The sequence below is a fragment of the Pteropus vampyrus genome, unplaced genomic scaffold (assembly GCF_000151845.1).
Source record: "Pteropus vampyrus isolate Shadow unplaced genomic scaffold, Pvam_2.0 Scaffold20, whole genome shotgun sequence".
NCBI classification, from domain to species: domain Eukaryota; kingdom Metazoa; phylum Chordata; class Mammalia; order Chiroptera; family Pteropodidae; genus Pteropus; species Pteropus vampyrus.
The window spans coordinates 2,568,567-2,583,605 of record NW_011888801.1 but is presented as its reverse complement, the minus strand read 5'-3'; the positions used below and the strand labels follow the sequence as shown (position 1 = coordinate 2,583,605).

General features: G+C 52.0%; 1 protein-coding gene across 7 annotated transcripts; it reads left to right on the top strand.

Annotated features, from left to right (window-relative positions):
• The first annotated feature begins 1,128 nt into the window (after nucleotides 1-1,128).
• DUSP13 (dual specificity phosphatase 13) lies at nucleotides 1,129-14,024 on the top strand. Of its 7 annotated transcripts, XM_011355298.2 has the most exons (8): nucleotides 1,153-1,341; nucleotides 2,139-2,356; nucleotides 3,660-3,867; nucleotides 6,230-6,424; nucleotides 7,425-7,519; nucleotides 11,054-11,227; nucleotides 12,703-12,923; nucleotides 13,568-13,855. In XM_011355298.2, the coding sequence occupies exons 3-8, from the start codon at nucleotides 3,781-3,783 to the stop codon at nucleotides 13,768-13,770; spliced, it is 975 nt and encodes a 324-aa protein (XP_011353600.1). In that variant the 5' UTR covers nucleotides 1,153-1,341; nucleotides 2,139-2,356; nucleotides 3,660-3,780; the 3' UTR covers nucleotides 13,771-13,855. The 7 variants fall into 7 exon arrangements, with proteins under 7 accessions (XP_011353602.1, XP_011353603.1, XP_011353601.1 ...); XM_011355300.2 differs by lacking the exon at nucleotides 3,660-3,867 and having other exon boundaries at nucleotides 1,129-1,341; nucleotides 2,072-2,356; XM_011355301.2 differs by lacking the exon at nucleotides 3,660-3,867 and having other exon boundaries at nucleotides 1,137-1,341; nucleotides 13,568-14,024.
• The last annotated feature ends 1,015 nt before the right edge of the window (nucleotides 14,025-15,039 follow it).

Here is a 15,039-nt window from a genome sequence, read left to right as displayed (position 1 = left end):
TGTGCTACCCCACCCTTAAAGAAATCCCAACTTATGCCTAGCATGGCATAAACCAAGTCCAAAATCACCTGTGACCTGGGCTCCAGCCCCTCCTGGGCCTTGCTTCCCCAAGCAGTGCAAGGCAGACTTCAGTAGCTCTGATGGGGTTGGGGACAGGTTCTGGGGTGGATATTAGTGCAGACCCCTTACATGAGATTTCCTGGTGTGGACTTTACCCTCAAGCTAGACTCAAGGTCAGGGATGGCTGAGAAGCTTCCCACTGTAGCTCATACTCCTAGTCCCATCAGGGCCTTCATGAAGTTATCTGAGAGTGGGCAAGACATCTCACCTCTTTTATCAATTACTAGCTCTGGGAGGACAAATAGAGACCTTTCTCCGTTTCTATTGTAGGGACAAAAGCCCTTATAATTAGAAGAATCTCCCTCGCAACTCAAAAACGTTTCTGATGAAAGACCTTTGGGCTCTTCACAAAGTATGGGGCAATGCTCATCTCCTTTCTCCCCCTTTGACATACGTGCCCATTTCAGACTTCTTTTCTGAGAAATCAGCCATCTTCATTACAGAACCATTGTTCAAATTTTCACCCATGTACCCTGTGGGCACCCCTTAGATGAGGTCTTCCACACCACCTCTCCACAGTTTTCTGACTCTACAACTCAGGAAACTTCCCCTGAGCCCTATAATCCAGAGACTCATCCAACAGCCATATGGTTCCCACCCAAATCTGCAGAGCTTTTTCTATCATTCAACCTTGGAGCCAACCACCTTCTCTCTACCTTGGATCTCTAACTCAGTCCTCAGAACCAAATAGCCTACTCAGGGCTCTAAACCTGTTCAAAAATGTTTCTTAAGCAACTACCATGTGTTAGAGACAGGATATCCTTTGTTTCATTTAATCCTCACAATTCTTTGAGGAAGATGAAATGACCCTTACTTTACAGATGAAGAAACTGAGATGGCGTGGTAAAGTGACTTATAGAGGTATGTCTTGAGTCCCTGTGGTCACAGAGTTTGGGGTTAAGGAGGTGACTTGGGAGGAAAATGTCCTGTTCTCTCTGGAGGCTGCTGCAACTTGCTGAGTCACTTCCTCCTGTTCCACCTGTCCCTGCCAATCTCTGGGAAGGATGAAATGACATTGGAGAGGCAGAGAGGAGTGACTGCAGAGACAGAGGGGTGGGTGGGCTGGCCCATGGCTGAGGCCTCGCTCCCAGAGCTGAGGGGAGATGTTGAAGCCACACCTTGCCCCAGCGTCCTGGAACTGGAAGAGCTCCTGAGGGCGGGGAAAATTTCTTCTTGCAACCGGGTGGATGAAGTTTGGCCTAACCTTTACATAGGAGATGCGTGAGTGGTAGCTGGCCGAGGGAGTGTGAGGGTGGGAACAAGGAGAGACAGTTCTCTTTGGTGCTTTACCAGAGATGGGGAGGAGTAGGGATAAGGAGAAATAGTTTTGCTCTGAGCAGCCGAAGCCGGGGACTTTGTCCAGGACCCCTGTGTTCTGGGAAGAGTGCAGTGACCGGATACGGCCACCAGGGGGAAGCGCGGGCTTTTCCTGCCTTAAAGAGGAGCGCTCCCAGAAGTTCCTGGAATCTTCTGGCACAGCCAAGACAATCGCTGAGTTAGGGCGGCAGAGGCCTGGGGAATGGTGATTTGGGGTATGAAATGGAGTGGCCAGAGAGTGTATCTTCCTGGTCCCAGCCTCCTTCCTCTGGACACAGAGTGGATGAGGAAGGCTGACTAAAGATGAATCAGGAAAGGTGTCACCTCTAAACATTCACAGAGTAGAAGCAGGTATGAGTGGTGGCCAGGAAAGGCCAGAAATCTGTGGGGAGGCATGGGGCAGGAAGGGAGGGGCAGCCAGGTCCCAGGAGTGAAGCAATCCTTTCTTTCCTGTCTTGGCCAAGGGGCAGGTGGGGGCAGGGGAGGGGGGAGATGCAGATCACCTCTGGAAGAAAAGATTACTCCCTATACCAGCAACTCTCCCACCACAAAGCTCTGAGGGTGGGGCTGTGAGCTCAAGCTTGCTGTGTTCCTTCCAGTTCCCTTGGACCCTAATGGCTCCATCCATCTGAAGTAGGGAGACTGACAAAGCCTCCTTTCTGGACCCCATGGCTCAGCCAGCACCTTCTTCCCTTCCCCAGGGCCACAGCAAATAACCGCTTTGAGCTATGGAAGCTGGGCATCACCCACGTGCTGAACGCCGCCCATGGGGGCCTCTACTGTCAGGGTGGCCCTGACTTCTACGGCAGCAGTGTGAGCTATCTGGGGGTGCCAGCCCACGATCTCCCTGATTTCGACATCAGTGCCTACTTCTCCTCTGCAGCCAACTTCATTCACCGTGCCCTCAGCACACCTGGGGGTAGGACTTGGGGTCCGATCTCATATCCCGTCCTGCTCAGTCATGGGGGGATGTCCAGTTTCCCTTCAAACATCAGTGCCCTCCCATCCTTAGTTTTTAAAAAGCCATCAGGTTTTTAAAACTCCTCTGCTCTGTACTCCAGTGATTTATCCAACCACGCTGCTTCACAGACAGGGAAACAGGCCTCGAATGCAAGGCCATGCTGCGAGTTAGGAGCAGCCCTAGGAAGCCAGGTCTTCCAAACAGCAAAACAGTTCTCTGCATCCCTCAGCCTTGGGTAACTAAGGCTGGTTTCTGTCTCAAAATACTTTCAAATGGAAAAAACTCCTAATACCTAGGGTACAACAAAGGACCTGAGGGGAGCTGAACCCCTACTTTGTGTTCATTCTGGGTGAGAGCTGTGCCCCTTGTTACTTGACCCTGGCAAGCCAGTGGCCCTCTCTGAACTTCAGTTTCTCATCTGTGTAATGGGAGAGACAAGACTATGGCTCATATCACTTCTTAATATCCATTTGTTCTCCATCCATTTATTCACCAGCTATTTATTATCTTCTCTGTGCCAAGTATTGAGCTAGATACTGAGAATTCACACTTAGACAAAGCAGGGTGTCTGCCCTCATGGCACTTATTACATATTTGGTGAAAAGACAGTCAAAATGTAAAGTATTATGAGTGGTACTTATGTGAGTGGGCAAATGTGGTGAGCTATGGGAGCACAGGTGCAGGGGGCTCAATTCAGAGGATCAGGGAGGTAGGGGGATTTCCCTCTACAACAGTATTCACTGAGCCAGAGGCGAAAAGGATCAGCTGCTCTGTGATTCAAGTGATTCCTTGAGGGGTCAGGAATGCCTGTGTGAGGAAGCCATGTCTCAGCTGCACCCTGACGAATGAGCAGTAGATGTTAGTCAGACCGAGAGCAGGGGACAAGTTTTACAGGCAGTTGGAATAGCATGTGCTAAGGCTGGAGGCCAGAGACCATGAAAGCTTCAGGGAACTGAAAGTTATCTCATGTTTCTAGAGCTGAGGCTTGGGGTGGTACAGCCTGAGATGAGGCTGCAGGATCAGCAGGCACCAGCTCACGGAGGGTCTTAGCAGCCACATTAAGGACTTTAGACCCTATCCCAAGGGTAGGCAAAATCGGTGTTGGTCTATGTATTTGACAGATCAGGAAACTGAGGCCCATAAAGGTTGAATGGGTTTGTTACACCCAAAGTAGAGCAGGGAAAAGAACTTGGGTCCCCACCCCAGTCCCTGGGTGGGCCAGCTGGCGGGAAAGGGTTTTTCACCAGAATGTCTTCCTCAGCCAAGATCCTGGTGCACTGTGTGGTAGGTGTGAGCCGCTCCGCCACACTGGTCCTGGCCTACCTCATGCTGCACCAGCAGATGTCCCTTCGGCAGGCAGTGATCACCGTGAGGCAGCATCGATGGGTCTTCCCCAACCGAGGCTTTCTCCACCAGCTCTGCCAGCTGGACCAGAAGCTGCGAAGTACTGGCCGGAGCTGAGGAGCCAGGTGAGGGCTGGGCCAGGTACGAGGGGGCAAGGAGGGGCAAAGCTGGGTGCAATTAGGAATGAGAGGTCAGGTGAGAGCTGGGCAGGGAACGTGGAGCAGGAAGCCAACGAGGGCTAGAAGCGAAAGGTCAGGTGCAGGCTGGCAGGGGACATGGGATGGGACCATTTCAGAAGTTGGTTGCCTGGGCTGTGTGCAGCTGGCAGTGAGGGTCAAAGGGGGCCTGGCCTACTCCCCAACCTGCTGGTCTCCCCTCGCCAACCCAAGATCTTAACAGGGCCTGGCCAAGGTAACCCTCTAGGAAGACCCTCTCTCTTTCCCAGCCCACCCAGAAGATGAAAAGACTAGGAAAGAAAGGGGTGAAAAGCATAAACTAGAAGAGATGAGGCCTTTGCACCTAGTCCTGATGCTGCCCTGCCCTGCCTCCTCAGCCAAAAGCCTGTGGGGACACACCTAAACCCGGGCAAGGCAGCAGCACCTGTGAATTGTCCTGGACTTTTCCATACCTCTGCATACTTCCCCTCAGGTCAGGACCCGAGCTACAGCCCTGGGAGAAAAGTGTGGCTGCAGCTATCTCTCCAAGCTTAGTTAATTCGTATGTCAGCCCTGCCTCATCCTTTCCACATGGGGACAGAGAAGAGGTGTTCCTGACACCAGCCATGACCTTGCACAGCCCTGCTTGATGTCAAGTTCTCCTGTTGTCATGCCAATCAGTTCTTTGCCTTAGACCCAGCACCGCACTCCCTACCTGCCCCCAATCCAATCTGATCTCAAAGACCTACGTAGTACCCTTCCTAACCTCCCTTCCTTGCTGGTTCCAGTGACCCCTTTAGGACACAAAGGACTTACTGAAATCTATTCAGACTCCTTCCTGCTTCCATTTATCCCTGGCTTTTTGTTCTGTGTTCAGTGCATTTGGAGCAATAGCACAAGGGGAACAGGTCCCTAATACCCCCTCTCCCCAAGCCACTTCTCTCCTGTTGGAGGCCCATGCCCCCAGCCACCCAGCAGAAGATGGGTTACCCCAGTGGCGACACTGCTTCTCAGGCTCCCAGCCCACGAGTGGTTGCCAAGGTGCTGCTTCAGTTTCTTTGGCCGTAGCCCTGTGTTTTCCTCTAGCTCTGTTGGGAGGAGGCAGGAATGTCTCTTCCTGGGGGGGCACCAGGATTGTGAGGGAGCTGCAGAGTGCCCACTGCCCTTCTTCTTCCACCACACCCAGCCTGGGTCTGTGGCTGTCTGGCCCCAACAGCCCACCTTCCTCACATTCACATCTCCCACCTCCCCCGGGGCCATCTGAGGGGGTTGGGGGAGGGGAGGCCTCCAGAGCTGCTCTCCACTCCCCCAACCCCTCCTTCAGCTCCTGCTCCACATATTGTTCCTTCCTTCAGCTCTCCTCAACCTTGACTTTGGCTGTGCCACACCACCCACTGGTTCACAGGGATTCCCAGTGGGGATGGGTTACTGGCCTAGGCTCTCCTGGAAGATGGAAGAGCAACGGCTTTCTCCTCTTGCCAAGAGCTTCTCAGCGCATGGCCTAACTCTTCCCCCACCCTCCGCCCAGAAGAGCTGTTTTGGTGCCTGGATGCATAGCCAACCCAACCAAGGGGAACACCTTAGCAATACCAACCCCTTCTCACATGCTGTCAGGAGAATGAGCATCTTGAGGATGAGGATTAGGACAGGAAAGAGGGCTAGGTTTAGAGTTTGGGGATAAGCGTAATGGAAGAAAATTCGCATTATAGCTGGGGTTGGAATAAGGCCTGGGGCTGAGCTGGGTGGGAAACTATTGTGGGGAGCTCTGTGGGTATGGGGAGCCAAGAGGAGGGCAGGAATGGCATGTTCCCACCCTGCTGTCTCCTCTCTAAGCAGATTTCAGGAACCTGGCAGAGCAGCAGACCTCTGATCATGTCCAATTACCCCACTTCCTCGGCCTGGGGCTCTAAGATACCTTGACTTCCAATCTCAGCCTGTCTTTCCTGTCAGGCAGCTGCCTTTGGGGGGGGGGTGTCAGTTGGCCTACAGCATTGCATAATTCCCAGGGGTGCCATCCACCAAATTGTCTGTGAGACTGGAGCCCCAGGAGTTGTACAGTGCACACCCTGTGCAGCCTTACACAGCAGCCCTGGGGCTGAGGACTCTGAAAGATGAGGGGGCCGTGGGGAGAGGTCATCACTCCCCATGAGCCCTGGGCCCCAAACCTGCCTCCCCATCTCTCCCAGCACCCATACCCACTTGACCTTACCCAGAGGGTTCAGAACAGAAGCAGGTTTCGGTGGCAACTCTCACCCCTGACCTACTGATGTGGCCCCAGGCAATCTGGGCTTTGGTTTATCTGCCTGTAACATGGAGCTCATCTCTCCCCCAGAGCTGGTCCTTACTCCCTACCATGGGGCTCTGCCACTTTGCCGCACTGGCACTGGCCCTGCTGGTGGCTCTGGCCCAGGCGGACATCCAGAAGTTGGTAAGAGCCCAGTGTGGGGTCCGCCCTAGAGCCTGTTACTCCATCCGCTTCCTCCGGCTGCCTGCATTCCCTCTCAGCCACTGCCTGCAGTCCCCACAGGTGGGAATGGACTGTCCTCTCAGCCAAGCCTTGAGGTTCCTTTGCCAGGGACCCCAAGTTCCCTTGGAGGGGGTTGGAGGGGGTGGGGGGAACATGGGAATAGAGTGAGAGGGAATTCTAAGTGTTCATGTAGCCCTTGGCCACAGCTGCCTCTACTAGCTCTCCCTAAGGCTCAGGGAGCTCCAGCAAGGGCTGAGCCCTACTCCCTGGAGCTCAGATTTCAGAGACCCATGTAAGTGGCTGTGGGTACGCATATGTCTTTGTGTGCATCTGTTATCTGGGAGTGTGAGTGGGGAAGAGTATTGAAGTTTGGGTATATGAAGAGGATCTCTAGAGAACAGGGAGTGTTCTTAATAGGCTCAAATCCAAGGTTCCTAACTGACCACGATTAAACTTAGGAGGGACCTTAAAGACCATCTTGTTGGCCTCAAGGGACAGTGGGACCTGGGCCAGGAATGCCTTTTGAGAAAAGGAGCTCGGTGGAAGGCAGAGTGGCTTCTAGACACACAGCTTCTGACTGCAGGCCAGGGCTGGTCTAAAGACCCGCTCTGAACCCCACTTATACCTTTGTCTGTCTGACTTCTCATGCTTCCCTCGGCCTGAGTCTTCTAGCTCTTAATCCTGGGCCAGTCCTGTAATCCTCAGCTCCCAACTAAAGGGCCCTGGGCCTGAGCTCTGATGTTGGTGATACCACCAGGGTGTGTGTGTGATTTTGGCTGTTTTTTTTTCTCTGTCCTCCTCTGTAGAAGATCCTTCCAGCTTTAACTTTCTGCCTATCTCCACACCACCAAGGGAGCTATAAAAATGGATTATCTGATCTTCCTTCTCCCTGCCCCACAGTCGACATACACATACACATATACCACAGGCAAATCCCTCCTGGGCTGCCTCTACTCCCAGAAGGGTCAGGTGCCTGGCTGGGCTTGGGGAATGGCAGGGGGAGGCCACAAGAGGGGAGCAGCACATCATGCTTTATAATTAAACTCAAATCAAAAAATAGAAACAGCATCAAGTGTGCAGAGACAAGCAGCTGGAAATCAGCGGCACAAAGTGTCCGTCAGAGAAGACCACGGCCTGGGCCAGAAACCCCCACAGGTGGGTGAGTGCCCCAATTTTTTTTGGGGGGGGGTGGACAGAGCAGGCTGATGAGGGCCAGGACACCTGTGCCTGTGTGCGTTGTGGTGGTGGGGGCAGGGAGGGGATTGGGTTACATTGGGGGATAGACTGGGTCAGAGATAGAGGCACAGGCAAAGGCACAGTAGAGTCAGAAAGACCTGAGCTTGAATCCTGACTCCCATGCTTATTTGCTGTGTGACCTTCAGCATATTGCTTAATCTCTCTGAGCCTCAGTTTCCTTATCTGTAGAATAGGGATATTACCTGCTTCATAAGTATACTGTGAGGGTTCAATGTGAAAATGTAAGCACTTAGCTCTGTCTGGAACATAGTACATTTTTAGTTAGCGGTGAATGTAACAATAATCATCATTAGACAGAGAAAGAAACATCAGGAAACACAGAAATAAAGAACAAGCTTTGCTGTCCTGTGGGGAAGTTACCCTCTATCCAGGATATGGCTGAGGCTTGAAAGGGGAAAAATAATAATAGTAGTGATAATAATAGTAAGACCCACCATTTATCGGGCATCTGCCATGAGGCAGACCTTGTGGGAAGTGCCCTATTTTTATTATCTCATGGGACTCTCACAGCATGGGGCTCAGAGAAGCCCACACAGATAAAAGCACCGGACTTAAGAACTCTGCCCAGGTCTGCCCTCCTCCAAGGCAGGAACACTGAGTGCTCAGACCCACTGGCATTTCACAGTTGGCAGCTCGCCTGCCATCCTCCTCAAGGCGAGGCTTCCTTCACCAGACTCTTCACTTGTCCTGCCCTGAGACCTCCAGTCCCATCTGGTCTTCCTGGTGGGGAGGAAGAGGCAAAGAGAGTGGGTAGGAGGGAAGGTCAGGAAGAACATCTCCTGGAGCTGCAACTAAGGAGGTGGATGGCAAACAGCTGCCCCTCTGCCCTGAGAAGGCCTGTGCCTTGGCCCAAGGCCACCGCTATGTAGGCTGTGGAGCAGCATGAGCTCCTGTGAGAGGTGGGAGACAGAGGAAGCCAGTAGAGCAATGTAGAGAGGAGCAGAGACACACAGACAGAAAACAACTGTCTGAACTTGCAAACAGCTGCAACATTAGAGCAGGAAAACTGCTGCCTACAGAGGCAGCTTTTCAGCTTAGCGGGAGTCACAGGAAGGAGGCAGAATGAGGGCTAGAGTGAGTTGCGGGGAGAACCAGGCCAGCCCTGTCCCTGCTAGAGGCTGGGTCCTGCTTCATTCTCTGGTGGCCGAGGAGACGTGGGAGGAATTGTCAGGCAAGGTCCTTGTCAGCCCAGGTCTGGGGCCAGCAGAAACCAGGGGAGCTGCTGTAGCCACTAACTTCCCTTTCTTGGGTGTGCCTGAAACTTGAAGGATGAGTCGCTGGGTAGGGTGCTGAGCCTGACACAGGCTGGCAAGGTAGGCTGGGCCATCAGTGGAATGGAGCAGGCAGGTAGGGGGTGCATCCATGAGCATCAGGAGTGAGGCCCTTGATGGGACCTGAAAGTAGTACCCCTAAGTCCAAAGGAAAGGGTCCCTTACTCCAAAGGAAAGGCCGCAGTATCCAGACCTAGGCCTGGGTCTCCTAAGGAGGCTGAGGGGAGGGCTGTGGCCTGACCCCTCTGCCTTCTCCTCCTCTGCCCAGGAGCCTCCAGAAGGAGCAAGGTCCAGCTGGCTCTACTAGAACCTGGCTGCCTGTTCCCAGGCACAGCTGGGCTGCAAGACACCCACTGGCCACCAGGGGGCAGCCTTACCCTATGCCAAACTCAGAGGCCTGAGCCCAGGCCTGCCAGGCTTTGCTAAGACTGGCCCAGCTGGGGCTCAAGCAGCCCCAGCTGATGGCTCCAGACCAGTATGGCTTTTGGACAACCCTGGGACCTCAGGGATTACCCGACTCCAACACTCTATATCACTCTCTAACTCATAGTTGCTGCATACCCAGCCACTCCTCTTTCATTCTTAGATCAGACCCCCAGAGACTCCTCAGTCAGGAAAGGCCAGGATCTTTAACATGAGGAATGTGGCCAGCACAGGAGCAAAGACTTGCTTGAGGCCACAGAATGGATGGTGGCCAGGCTTCCCTCCTTCCCTCTAAAGTTCTCTTCCCACTACTTCGGGTAGCCTCCCACTTCTGTGGGGAGTTCCAGGCCCAAGAGCCTTTAATCCCAAAGAGATGCCAAGCAGAGAGGAGCCTGGAAGAACTGTGCTTCCCTCCATCGTGGCCTAGGTCTGCTCTCAGGCCCCACCCCCACGGGCTCCAAGGGGAGGACCTGGAATTCTAGCCGCTTCACAGTGTTTGTGTTCTGGGCGGAACCTGCCCCCGGCCCTTTCCGCTCCCGTGCTAAGTCCTGTCCCTACACCCACTCCCCCACTTCTGGTCCCAGACCATGCCTTAGGTAGGTGGCAGGCCACGCAGCCTGCCCTGAGAGGTCATAGTGGAAGATGAAGGGGAAAGCTGGGTCTTCACTTCCACCTTGCCTACCAGCTGCCCACTGGGTGAGCTTGGCCAAGCCAGTGGCCTCCTGGGTGCCTGTTTCTCTTTCTGGTCCTGGCACCGCCTACCAGAGAGGAAAGATGTTTTTCCCAGTTTGTACATTCCCCAGTCACTGGTTGAGGGGGCCAGGGACAGTTAGTCAAGATAGGAACTCATTCCCAGCACGGCAGCAGACTCGTGTTCTGGTGCCACTGACGTCCCAGCTCTGCAGGGTCCCGGACTCCGTTGGCCAGATGCTTCCTGAGACAAACCGCCCCACCTGGGCGAGGCCTGACCTGCAGCGCTTGCCTGAGTCGTGGGGGTAAGGAGGACATTCCCAGGATCTATAGGCAGATGTGGAACAGCAACACCAGGCTCCCCCGTAAAGATGAATGGGTTAATGACCACTCTCTGGAGCCCCCAAAGATGGTAACTGGAAGGCCTGGGGACAGAAATGCAGGATCACAAAACGATTGAAACTGCAGCCTTGCTACGCATCGGCCATATGGCTTTGGGCATCACTTTAAAAAATTATCTCTGAGCTTCAGCTTCCTCCTCTGTAAAATAAGGACCTACCACATGAGGCATCAGCTCATTCACTATGGAACTGCTAATGAATGTTCATAGTCTAGGCCTTTCACTTCACAGATGGGCTCCGCTCTCCAAGCACCTGGAACTGGGAGGGGATGGGGACCTGAGGACCAGCCCTGGAAGGAGCAGAGGAAGGGACTTGAGATGAGTGGCCTGAGTCATTGAGAGCCACAGTCATCTGAGGTCTCCATTCCTACAAAGTCTCAAGTGACCCACAACTTAAGGAGTGAAGGCAGGAGAGAGGGCTTCTCAGCCCCACGGCGGTGACAAGTTTTGGGTTCCCTTGTTCCCTAGGAAAGGGTCTAGGCCTCGGCCTCAGCTGACCTGGTTAATAACCTCATGCAAACTAGCTGAGGCCCTTCCCGCATCGTCCCAAGGACGCCTGGGCTCTGCATTGCTCCCGGGCTTCTGGGTCAGCTGGAACCACCTTCGGGGAGCCTGCCTCCCACCACCGTGGTATCCGCTGTGTTCCAGGATGGACTCGTTGCAGAAGCAGGACCTCCGAAGGCCCAAGATCCACGGGGCAGTCCGAGGGGCCCCCTACCAGCCGCCTACACTGTCCTCGCTGCAGCGCTTGCTGTGGGTCCGACGGGCTGCCACGCTGAGCCACATCAACGAGGTCTGGCCCAACCTCTTCCTGGGAGATGCGTAAGTACAGCCCATGTAGGAGGGTGGAGGGAGCAGAAGGGGAGCCTCTCCTAGAGCCCTGGGCGGGCGGGGACACAGGCGGCCCCTGCTCACCTCCCACTATCACTTCGCACATGTTTCTTCCCTTTTATATTATTTTAATCAAGGAGGTAGAACACACATAAGAAAAGTGCATAGAGCTTATGTTATTTTACCACCCAGGTCAAGAAATAGAACATGACTTGTGCCCCAGAAGCCACCACTGAACCCTTTTCATCATAACCCTTTTCCTGTAGAGAACCACTAAGTGTTGAAACAATTATTTTCTTGTTTTTCTTTATAGTTTTACCACTTATGTACCTAACGATTCATTTTGTCTGTCTTTTAAAGTTATATAAATGGAATCATAGTGTGTGTTTTGTGCCTGGCATAATTTGCTCAAAATTTTAAGATCCACCCTTATTTATTACATGTAGCAGCAGCCATTCATTTTTCATTGCTGTGTACTATTCAACTGTACAACACACCATAGTTTATCCATTCTATTGTTTATCCATTCATATAGACATTTGAGTTGTTTCCACTTTGAGGCTATTATGAACACCGATCCTAGAAACCTTCTAGTACATGTGTCCTGGGAACACACATGGGTTTCTTGAGGGAGTATATGTACAGGTTGGGACTGTGAGTCATTTTCCCTAAAAGTTTTCTTAGAATTCATAACATACAGACCAATAGATGTGGATATTAGAAATTTTCCTTACTATTTAGAAAATATGGACTAGTATCTTGCTAACGATATGGCAAATATGCTATACCTCTACAGATAACCAGTAACAAAACTCTCGTTGCCTTTTTAAAAATACATACACACATACATACATAAATGCTTTTTCACTTTTTTTTTTACTAAAATGGTTTCATTTTATAGTCCCATTTTATAATCTGCTTTATGTAGAAAGCTTTTTCGATGGAGTCGTATTTCATATTTTTAAAACATTCTTAAACATTTTGTTTTGTATTCCACATTTTTCGCAGTTCTGTATTCTGCATATTTCTCAATATACACCGACACCTTTCCTTGTTTACCTGTCATCTACTATATCTTAGTGGTTGCATAGTACTTCATTTACCTGTTAGAGGATATTTAGTGATCCCCCTGGTTTTTCACCATCTTAAATATCATTAGATCCAGTTTACATGTCTGTGAACACAATTTAGATTCTTTCTTTAATTAAGTTCCTACGAGGAGACTTGCCGGGCAAAGTATGTGTACATTTCTAAGGCTTTTGATGCATGTGGTCAAACTATTCTGCAGAAAAGTTGGCCTGAGTGAAAGGAAGTCTTGAACTCTAACCCGGGCCAGTTCGCTGGTTCCAAACTCTACCCTTGGAGGGAGGTGGCAGAGGAGGGAAGGGGGCAAGTTCCAGCCCAACCAGAGCTGACCCAGTGAGATCTACCCCCACTTCCCAATTCCCCCTGTGCCCTCTCTCCAGGTATGCAGCCCGGGATAAGAGCAAGCTGATCCAGCTGGGCATCACCCATGTTGTGAATGTCGCTGCAGGCAAGTTTCAGGTGGACACAGGTGCCAAGTTTTACCACGGATTGCCCTTGGAGTACTATGGCATCGAGGCGGATGACAACCCCTTCTTCGACCTCAGTGTCTACTTTCTGCCCGTTGCTCGATACATCCGAACTGCCCTCAGTGTTCCCCAAGGTGAGCTCCTGGAGAAAGGACTGGGGTGGAGGCGAAGGTGGGGGTGGGACCTGGGGCTCTCCATTTTTCCAGTAGCACTGATAGATGGAGTATCTGGGCCACAAACCTCCCCAGCAACCCTCCCACCCTATGGGACAAACAGTTGCTACCATTTGGTGAGCATCCTCTTTGGGGACACCTTGGAAACCAATAGTCACAGGCATAACTAAGGTCCAGTGTGGTCATCAGTATCTGTCAGTAAGAGACTGGGTGTTGTACAGGACCTAGCCAAGGCTCTTGAGCAGGCTTGTCATAGGGTGGCACGGGAGAAGGCAGAATTGTGGGGAAAGAGGGAGATAGACACTCCCTGTAATCTGTCAAAACCCCAGGGGTCTCCAGGAGTACTGCCCCCCACCAACCCTCCACCAACCCACCAGAGTTGCCAGAGGAAGCACCTTGAATCAGCAGAAGGGAATCTCAGCTGCTAACCTTAGCTCTGCCACTCACTTGCTGTGCGATTGTAAGTCAGGTCCTTTCTGTCTCTGGGCCCCAGTTACTGGATGCTGGAATAGGTACACTGAAGGATGGCCAGAAGTATCTTTGATTCCCAAAAGGGCGGGTGGTATGAGGGCAGGTAGCTGATGCTAGGTTGGGTCTTCCCGCAGGCCGCGTGCTGGTACACTGCGCCATGGGGGTGAGCCGCTCTGCCACAGTTGTCCTTGCCTTCCTCATGATCTACGAGAACATGACGCTGGTGGAGGCCATCCAGACGGTGCAGGCCCACCGTGATATCTGCCCCAACTCGGGCTTCCTCCGGCAGCTCCAGGTTCTGGACAACCGACTGGGGCGGGAGACAGGGCGGCTCTGAGCTGGTGGGCAGCCAGAAGCCCTGACCCTCTGGCCAGCATGGCCCGACCCAACCAGCCTGGCCTTGGGAACAGCAGCCTCTGCTGTTTCCAGTGACCTTGAAATGTACATAGTAAGTGGGGGCTTAGCTGAGGCAGAGGCAGGGAGAGCTGGGTGGTAACTTTTAGCGAGTGGATTTTCCTGACCCAATCCAGAGATTCTTTATGCAAAAGAGAGTTCAGTCTGTCTCTATAATAAAAGGTTCATCGTAATAAAGACAGGAGACATTTTGGTAGTTTGTGGGGGTGGTGGCTTACTCCAGGGACGGCACGAGGTTCCAGAAGGCTTGCCAGCTCTGATTCAGCAAGATGACAGCCTAAGAGTCTGAGCCCCTGTCAAAGCTTCATGAAGAAGGAGGGCAGGTGAGGATCAATTAGTGCTACCAGCCTTGGATGCCAGAGGGAGGAGTGGGGTACCAGTCCTGAGAATTAGCCAACCTTTTCTTCATCTTGTCCTCACACCAAGATCTAGGTCGTCTGAAAAAAAAAAAAAAACCAAGGTTCGATGCATCATCATCCTCTCCATGCCCACCCTATCCAAAACTGACAATCAAAACTTTCTGTACACAAATAGCATCTGGTAACTTTTAATTTACACACTACTTTCAAAAGGACCGACTAAAATTACAGACACCTAAGAAACAGAGGCATTAAACGAGAAGATAAGGGTTGGGGAGGAGCTAACCCAGAAATCCTAGGCAAAGGGCAGTTATATGATAGAGGAAAACACTTACTCTGAGTTTTTTAGTACTCGTGCCCTAATAAAACACTATAAAAGCCCGCAGTTTCCTCACCTGTAAGTGGTACAAGGTATTTTGAGGATTAAATGGGCTGCCTTTCCTTCTGCCTCTCTGGCTGCTTCTATTTGGCCCTTGCCTCCTCCAGCTGACCTATAAACATCAAGGTTTCTCAGAGTTCTGTCACTCCTGAGGATCCTCTTGCTCCCACAGCCTCAGTTTACCTCTCTAGGCCAATGACTCCCAAACGCTTATGGCTGGCCTAATTCTCTCCTGAGCTCAAAGCCTTTGTATCCCACTAGCCACCTTCATTTGAATACTGACCTTGAACTTTAAATTAAGCTGAACTTTTCATCACCCTCACCCAGACCCCACTCCTCTTCCTAGTCTGATAGGCACCGTTCCCCAAGTCAGTGATGGGTGTCCCTCTCATCCAGTTGATCTATCGATTCTATCTCTTCAATACCACTTGGATCTGCTCACTAACTTCATCTT